Source organism: Pectinophora gossypiella, chromosome 8 (genome assembly GCF_024362695.1).
Source record: "Pectinophora gossypiella chromosome 8, ilPecGoss1.1, whole genome shotgun sequence".
In the NCBI taxonomy this organism is placed as follows: Eukaryota; Metazoa; Arthropoda; class Insecta; order Lepidoptera; family Gelechiidae; genus Pectinophora; species Pectinophora gossypiella.
In genome coordinates, this window is record NC_065411.1 from 1,749,137 (window position 1) to 1,758,930 (window position 9,794).

Genomic DNA, 9,794 nt, shown 5'->3' on the forward strand with positions numbered 1-9,794 from the left:
ATGAAAGGACGGCTTAAGCTGGACAAAGCCTACCATGAACTCCTATTGCGATCCAATTTAGGACGCCAACGCAAACTGTCAACATCAGTAAGCGAAAACAAGTTATTTTTCATTTGTATTCAAGCATAATATAATTAAATAAAGAAACAAAAATACACAACTATAGCCTCAATTGGAAATGCTCCCTTTTACCACCTCTCGGCCGAATGTTTTAGTAGTCTAGTTTTAATTATTTGTAATGTTAAGATTAAGAATATTTAATTGTTAAGTTTATGCAGGACGGAAGGGGCAAGTCACAGGGACCTAGACCCTGACAGAGGGCAGCAGTAACTGTCAGTACTATTCAGAGGCGGAGGACAGGAGTCCTAGTATGGTTTTGTAATAGACTACTCTGGGCGCCATCCCACTCGCGTCAGACTGTGGGGCGGAAGGCAAGAGGGAAACCACTGCCCTATTCTTCCCTAAAAAAGTAGCATGGAAAGCGCTGCACCGATAAGAGCGTGGCTCTTAAATTGATGATGATGAAGTTTATAAACGAAATATTTACGTATATTAATATTTACGATTCAAAACGTATTGTTCTAAACACAATAAAAATATTTTTGAATTTGGAACAAAATATACTTATTAAAGAAACATTCGGTTTATCTAGGACATAAAGATTTGTAGATTTTAGTAAAGGCGTCGTCTGAGAGAATGATATTTTAATGAATTAATCGACCCTAGTAGGTCGATAGCGGTAAGCGCTGAATGAGGAAAATCGTCCACCCCGGCGGGGTCGGTATCGGGTTTCTGAATAAGTGTTTGGCTAGAGTAATCGGGTCATCGGGATCGTATATTACGTCCTTCGGGCGCCGACATGTCACCTTATATCAATCCCATATCATTGTTGATTGTCATAAATTACAATCGTTTGCAACTTGGCTAAGGCCCCAAATTCTTTCGAATTGTACGCGCGCGAACGTTTTTTCATCCCCTTTTCATCCTTTTGAGGGGTGATTACTGGGATAAAACTATCTCCATACCACTTTTTGTCTTAATCGGTACTACGTTTTAGGAACGATAAGGTGACAAATGTACCTGAGACAGACAGAGAGAGAGAGAGAGAGGAGAGAGAGAGAGAGACAGAGTTACTTTCCTTTTGCATATTAAATAAAAAAACGGGGCCATATACGTAGATTATTAGTAACGTAAAAACATACATCTTTATTCTATGCTTAAACCTTTTTTGATGCACATCACTAAATACGCTTTGGTCTGTGAGGGACTTTCCCTAACTTCCCTCTTAAGGGAGTGATTTACCAAACTTATCAGACTTTTTCGAGACAAATGGTCACTAACCCTCAATCAAATATGTTATTGTAAGCGATGTGTTGCTTCCGCTTGATTTCTAGGTATTTATGTATTTGAATATAATTTGTTTATAATTCTAATTATAACTATCGCGTGTCCTAAAAAGTTTGAAGTCCTAATTTGTCATATTTCTTTTATTTCTAGTCCTAATGGAATAATTATAATAGTAAATATTAAAAGTAAATAAATTCGACTTAAGTAATGTTCTTGTTTATACTATGTTATATATCGATGTTATTATCAGCATTAGTATGCCGATAATCTTAATTTTGGTAGAATAGATGTAGTAAAATTTTTTAAAGCTCATTAAAGATTTTTTTCTTATTATTAACTATTTATATATCTGTTCTAATAAAATTACGATTATTAATTTATAATGGGAGCTTTTTAGGGGTGACCACTGCAATTTTATCTAATTTTCTACGGAGATAGGTTGTCTGGGACCTGGTGACATGACGCAAAAGCTGGTTCCGCTTCTGGTTAAGACAATCGACTTTAGGATCTTAAACATTGGGATATTCAACAGCGATTAGAGTTACCTTCAGCCATCCGATAGGGAGAGGCACGCAAGTGACAGCTGTGGTACAGTCCTGGCAAGCCATGCCGGGTTGCGTGCAGATGCCTTCCACATCCAGCTCGCCGTCTCCCAGGGAGTGGCCAAGTGGTACCGCGGCCATGCGGTTGCCGGACACCACGCCGCCGAGGTCGAAGGAGGTGGTTAGCTGGAAGGGGTGTGGAAATCTATAAGTAGTTCCTTCATTTTTGAAGTATGATTTTATGCAAGTATTGTAGGTAGGTGTCTATAAAAGTGAATGCCAAACACAAAAAAATGTAAATCAAAAAAACATATAAATAAATGCAAGTGTTACATAAATGTTTAACACATCACTTTCTACTGTAATATAACGTCATCAAAAGAATTCTGCGCACTGTCACTGTATGGTAAATCAACAAAACAAATTTGTCTTATCTATTTTATGATAGTGCTTATAATTCGATATAAAACTGTCAATTATACCTAGTGTTACTTTACTAACATAGTTTATAAGCGGCTTTTTTCTTACTAACAATAATATGGACTACAATCTGAAATAAATGTAATAATAAATAAATATCCTACAGGTGCCACGTGCTAGGGAAAGATAGGGAAGAAATCATCCATCGCAACATGACCTAAGTACCCACACCTCACCGAACTTTCTGTAAGACTAACGTGATAGGTGAGCCATATCGCCGTCTATAATGGTCGAGCCAAGTGGGTTAGTGAAAATTGCACTTAAGATAAATTAATAACTCATTGGTGCAAGTCCGGTACCGGAGATCGAACCCGCATCGATTTCTAGTACAAAATATATAAAGGTACATAATAATAAGTAACTATACTTAAAAATGACTTATTACGTATGTGTATATTATGCAATACCTACCTACCTAGATGCAGTACCTACTAGAAATAATTGGGTCGTGTACTAGGTTCAAGATAAATTATGAAATTCCGATTACTAAATAAAGACCGATCTAAAACTAATGAAAAACATTTTCTTTTTTCTATTTAACTTATTTACAAAATTTAATCAAGAAAAACGTAATAAAAAGTCCAACATTTTATCACGTTTTTCTATGACGTCACAGTGTGCTTTTTTCATAGAAACTCCATAGTAATTTCGTGTTTTGACGTTTAGTAAAAAGTAACTGATTTGATTATTTGGAAACTAGCCTATTACTTAAACCACATCACAAATTTTTTTTTCTTTAAATATGATCTTTAATAAATCTGACTTAAAAAAAATAACAATAGATATTTTAAATACACAAAAAAATAATTATTCCTCTTTATAAAAATAAATATATATATTCAACGTAATTATTGCAATAAAAACTAAATAAAATAGCATTAAATTCACCACAGGATTCGTCAAAAATAACTAAAACAAGAATAAACCATAAATCCACAAAAGTTTCGTCAAATTTCAACTAATTAATTACTTACTGAGTTAGTGCACCCAAAAACACATAATAACACCAATTTTGACCACATTTTCATATTTATCACACTATACTTAATAAAACGTGTACACTGATATAACACTTTTTAGATTTGGGACAAAAATAAATTAATAAGTACGTAAATTTCAGAGGCCAGCGCACTTTAACCTAGCTATCAATGTTTTCTTTTAAACATTGATAAAAAGTTTCTATTAAGTAAGTAACTAAAATTCCAACTTCTATCCGATAAAATCTATTCAAGAAAAATAATAAACTTCTCGACGAAAGGAAATATGACTACTGTAGATTCTTAAGGATATTACATTCAAGATTTATATTAAATATCCACTATAAAATTCCCATGACTAACCTCATGCTAACGAAAAACTTGAAACGCCTGTCAAAACTTTTATAGCAATGTTGCAAAGATAATTACTTGCTCAGTGTTATAGTTACGGCGCTTTAAGCTTTTCGAGAATAAAATTGTTGTTTAAAATGAATTTAAATTGGAAAACTTGCAGAAAGAATAACAGTTGCAATGGAGCTCTTGTTAGTGGGGTTCTGTTGTAATCAGCGTTGTTTTTATGAATTCCTTTGTAGGTTTAATACCCTAGAGTAACTAAATGTTTCTTTTTTCTTTCACTATTAAATATACAAGATAATACATCGAAAAAATCTGTAGGGATGTGACATACAAAAAGTAGGCACAACATATTTATGAGGAATGTTACACCGGATTGCCGGGTTCTAATTCCAGCGCGGGCTCTAAACCACTGAATTCGACTTTGGGAGTTTGAATTCATGTATATGGAACTTGTAGGTTGAAAAAAAATTACAAAGAAAACACACACACAACACTAACACTGTTACTGTAAAACCTCGAACTACGGTAAATCTTAAGATTTAAGTGTAAGTCTTAGGAATTACCGAGTTAGTAAATGTAAGTAGGTATTTCTGAAAATACGTCGATTTTTTCGAGCTTTTACCATTCGAATTCAGTATAGGTTTTACCACTGTCAGCTGGTAGATGTTGGTTAGGAATAAAACAATGAGAACTGAACTGGAACTGTTAGACAAAGCAGGTACATAGTATTATAAAGGTATCATTATGATAGTAATAAGTACAAATTAATACAAACGTATTTAAATTATTTTGAAAATAGATAACGTATTTAAATTTGTTTTTCAATATTTACCGTGCCATTAATGTAAATCCTAAGATATACCAACGGAATGGTGGTAAAAGTTCGAATCGCAAACCTTTTGGGATAGCCTAATGCCTTTTATGCGTAACGATTATTAGGAATAGTAAATATATGCCATGCAAATTTATGACATAAAATGTTATGCAACAAAATAGGGAACCGTGTGTTATATGTGTTATGCTTCCGGCTTATAACTATAGTGCCGTGGAGCTGCATAAATCCTCTAAATTAGACGTCCAGACACCAGTTGAATGACCGCATGCTTGATTTACACAAACATCATCCAGTGGAAGTGGTAAAGGCACTCCTAGTTTATCCACTTCTCACAAAATCTATTGCCTACAAACACACAACTTACTGGTAAATGAGTTGCTCGGGGATTTACGAGGAGAAAAGTGCTTGGGAGATTTAGAATATTCTTCTTGCGGAATACGGTCACGAGTACTAATAATATGCACTTTGAAACCATGTCATATTAACTTTTTTCACAAATTAAGTCTCATATATAAACACAAACAGCCTATATACGTCCCACTGCTGGGCACAGGCCTCCCCACAATCAACCGGAGGGGATATGGAGCATACTCCACCACGCTGCTCCACTGCGGGTTGGTGAAGGTGTTTTTACGGCTAATAGCCGGGACCAACAGCTTAACGTGCCCTCCGAAGCACGGAATCATCTAACTTTTTCAGACAATCAGGTGATTCAAGCCTGAAAAGTCCTTACCAAACAAAGGACAGTCTCACAAAGTGATTTCGACCATGCCCCCATCGGGAATCGAACCCGGACCTCCAGATCGTGAGCGTAACGCTCTAACCACTAGACCACAGAGGCTGTTAAATTAAGTCTCATTAAATGTCAAATAATGATAGTGTGACAGGGTTCTAAAGTGGGTACATGATATTGCTCATAACTGCAAATCTATATTAATAATTTTGTTAACGGGTACGGTAGACTCGATCAAAACCTTATATGGATAATAAACACAGTGACTTTTGTGATATGTCCCCACTTAGATTAGAACGCGGGACCTCCGAATCGTGAGCGTCTGGTGATAGTTGTTTGTTTGTTTGTTAATTCTGTTACAGCTGATTGTTTTTTTTTTTTTGGATGATGGATGCAGTGACTGGATGCCCATCCAGTTAAGCAAGATCTTTGTTTTGAGATCCTGGTAGATTAAGAATATTATTGTTTTGTGTTTTTAATAAATAAATAAATGAATTCAATTGTTTCTTCAATTGTTTATATAAAATCAATAAAACCGTTGTTTCCAACTTTTAAGCCTCAAATTGCCATACAGTACTGCATCGAATAAAACAGTGTTCGATAATTTAAACTTCCTTAACCGATCAATCACGTAAATCGAAAAACTTTTCCATTGGAAGTGTTTTGTTTTTCAATTGTTTGTCTTTGTTGGGGTTGCATTAGAAAGAGGTTATGAAACTTTGCTATTATCGTTACGTTTTTACAATAAAATACTTGATAGTAATTTTAACTTTGTCAGAAAATAAATTTAAAGCTCAGCAAATAAATATACCGACCATCGCAAGTCAATATATTTATGAAAACGTTATGTCGATATGTACGTAAATATATATCTCACCTTCCAAGAAACTATGAAAGGCATACTTACAATACAAGGAATAAAATTAAATTGCTTTTCAAAATTATAAATAAGTAAATGAAATTCATCTTTTTGGGGTTATGTATAAGTTTTTACAATAAAATACCAGATAATATAATTTTGAATTTGTCAGAAAATAGATTTAAAGCTCACGTGAAGCTTACTTTATGTAAAAAACTTATTATAAGGTTAATGATTACCTAAATGAAAAAAAAAATGTCTGGTATTGAATGTGTTCCTCTAGTTATTAATAACTTGATACATGAGCCATGTCAGGGGCCTTTGGCGACTTAATAGTAACCCTGACACCAGGGTTGGTGAGGTTGGTACTCCGCCTCATAACCCAGACGATAGATAGTTTAATTTGTATTTTGTTTCAGAGCTAGAAATTTAGATTAAATTATTGCCTTACTTAATATGCCTTTTTTTCTCATTTAAGTACTTTTTATTTGCAAACTAAACCTGCGAAGGGAAAACTAGCTCAATACAGTTTAGGTTTAGGTTTTTCTCGGGAATGTGGGTTTCTTTACAAAGTTTTCTTTCACTGCTGGTCACATGATGGGTGATCCAAACACGAATTAAAAATAAATTTAAACGTAATACCCGCACTGCGGTTCGAACCTGCGACCCCACAGCAAGACTCAAGCGTACCTACTTCCAACTCGACTAGTTACAACAGCTGTGTCAAAAAAAATATCATCAACAACCCTGACACCAGTGTTGATAAGGTTGGTACTTGAACCTTCTACCTCACAACCCACACGATAGAAGAATAGATGACTATTATCATTAATCTGCATAAAAAGCAATCAAAAATAGTTGCAACTTTAAAACTATAAACATTAATCTAAAAAAAATCACAATTAAAATCGCGATTGACAGTTAGTTGTTAACCCAACAATAGTAACTTTCAACTGAAACCTTTCATTGACTTTTGTAACATGGCGTGAAAAAGTGTTGCTTTGCACTTTTTTCCGCGACAGTACAGCTGTGACGGGCGGTATCCTTAATGGGATCTGCGTTGGTTCGTTACCCTTAGCGTCACCGAAAATGTAGTGATATTGGGGGCTCGACTCCACGCGTTATCGATTTACGAACGACTGAGCTTTTCACCTGCTCTATCCGATATCGATTAAAGTGAGGACAGCATGATGGAAGTGTACAGGATGTTAGTGACATCGTAAATATTGAGGGGGTGATTCAGACCATGATTGTGTCAATATCAAGTATTTTCCTTCGCAAAATTCATATTTTTAGTTTCATTACCAACCCATTAACGTCCCCACTGCTGGGGCACGGGGCTCCCCTATGGATGGATAGGGAGATCGGGCCTTAAACCACCACGCGGGCCCAGTGCGGATTGGTGGTTATTAACGACTGCTAATGCAGCCGGGACCAACGGCTTAACGTGCCTTCACCCATCCTATGACCGGCCTTTGCGAAAGTTGCTTAACTTTAACAATCGAGACCGAATGCGTTTACCGCTGCGCCACCGAGCTCCTCATTTTTAGTTTATTTGGGTGAATATCAAAATGTCAAGTTTGGTAGCGAACTTTCATATTACTTTTTCGTGAAAAATTGGGTTCCGATATGAGAAACGATAGTTCTAGCTACGAGTTAACTTGTTCCTCGTAGCTATTTAAATTATAGCGTACGTAGTATTTAAATTATTTTCAATTATATACAATAAAGGCGATGCAAAAGCAAAAGCGCTGGAAAAAATCTACTTGATTATAACTCAGAATAATGAGCTGAATCATCCTTCTCAGTAGCCAGCCATGCAAGTACGTGTGGATACCTTTATTTTTTTTAAGACAGATTTATTAAAGATTAAATGTTCCTTTAATTATAAATTATTTAATATTAATATTCGCACGCTGTATGGTTGAGTGTTGGACTTTTTATGATATAATATTTATTTAAGATCTTTTGTAGCACTCTAGAGCGAATAAATTCCATTCCATTCCATTCCATTCCATTCCATTCCATTCCATTCCATTCCATTCCATTCCATTCCATTCCATTCCATTCCATTCCATTCCATTCCATTCCATTCCATTCCATTCCATTCCATTCCATTCCATTCCATTCCATTCCATTCCATTCCATTCCATTCCATTCCATTCCATTCCATTCCATTCCATTCCATTCCATTCCATTCCATTCCATTCCATTCCATTCCATTCCATTCCATTCCATTCCATTCCATTCCATTCCATTCCATTCCATTCCATTCCATTCCATTCCATTCCATTCCATTCCATTCCATTCCATTCCATTCCATTCCACTCCACTCCACTCCACTCCATTCCATTCCATTCCACTCCACTCCACTCCAGTCCACTCCACTCCACTCCACTCCACTCCAGTCCAGTCCACTCCACTCCACTCCAGTCCACTCCACTCCACTCCACTCCATTCCACTCCATTCCACTCCATTCCATTCCAACCCATTCCATTTCATTTTATTTACCTTATGGTGACAAAGGATTTATTTAGTTTATCACGAGGTTATTGTGTTTTTTATTTGACCAAAGTAGCACGGAGGAAAGTGGTAAGATACGTAACACCAACAAGCGTGAGGGTCGATATCTCTAATGGAATCTATGCCGGTTTGTTAGCCGTGTGAAGCTACCGAAAATGTTCGGGATATTGGCCGTTATTTAAACAACATAACATTAACTCACGACTGTATCCCGATTGGGGTAGTCAGACGTAAATCCATCACGAGATGGAGCTTTCTGTTAGACCAACGTGGTAGGTTGGCCGTATTGCCGTCTAAAATGTTCGAGGCAAGTGCATTAGTGAAAACTGCACTTAAGATGTATGATGAACAACCGATCGCAAGAAGACCGAAATTGAAAAAAAATCGTCAGCGACTGGTTGGGGGTCTAAGAAAGCCATAATTAAACATAAACTTTGTAAAAAAGGTTACTATAAGGTTATGATTATTTAGAAGATATGAATGCACGGGGTTAACTGTTTGGGAACTGATATTAGACAGCCAAATAAGTAAATTGTATAACAATATTTTATGTTTTTTTTAAAGAACGTCTTGTGTCCTTTGCCGAGGTTTTCCTTGCCGGTTCTTTTCCCCGGCTATACAGGTTGTGAGAAGTTGCAGTAGTTTACGGCGGATGAGACGTTCGTTATGTAAAAAATGACTATTCAGAGTGTAACTATGTTACCTATTGAATAAAGATATTTTTGAATTTGAATACATAACAAACAGCCTCCCCAGACAGATGTAGGTACTACACATTAGTGAAACCATTTTCCTACACCGACCTTGTCCTTGGCTCTTTACTTCTAAGACAATATATTCCAACATCTAGGAAGTTCACTAAAAGCCTACTTAGTTTGACGACAGAAGGGTAACAGCCGTATCTGACAATAAGGAAAATAAATATCTTTGAAAGACAGAAGTTCTTAGCGTCGAAAAAACCTTAGGTTAGGTTGGAATAGAATAGAATAACTTAGAATTTCCGAGCTGTACATTTACGAAACAATAACAATATAATAATAATATTTATCTGAGTATTACATGAACTTAAAATACAAAAAAAAAATAATCAAAAAGATTATTTGTGAAACACAGGTAGAGTAGGGTTATACATAATATAAG

General features: G+C 35.7%; 1 protein-coding gene across 1 annotated transcript in view; it reads right to left on the minus strand.

Annotated features, from left to right (window-relative positions):
* The window catches only part of LOC126368964 (uncharacterized), a 29,207-nt gene extending 25,773 nt beyond the window's left edge, over window positions 1–3,434 (minus strand). The window contains exons 1-2 of the mRNA XM_050013231.1: window positions 3,344–3,434; window positions 1,893–2,075 (exon numbers count right to left, since the gene is read on the minus strand). Of these exons, the coding sequence (XP_049869188.1) occupies window positions 1,893–2,075; window positions 3,344–3,397 (237 nt within the window). The 5' untranslated portion in view covers window positions 3,398–3,434. The remainder of the gene's footprint in view (window positions 1–1,892; window positions 2,076–3,343) is intronic.
* Between the last annotated feature and the right edge of the window lie 6,360 nt (window positions 3,435–9,794).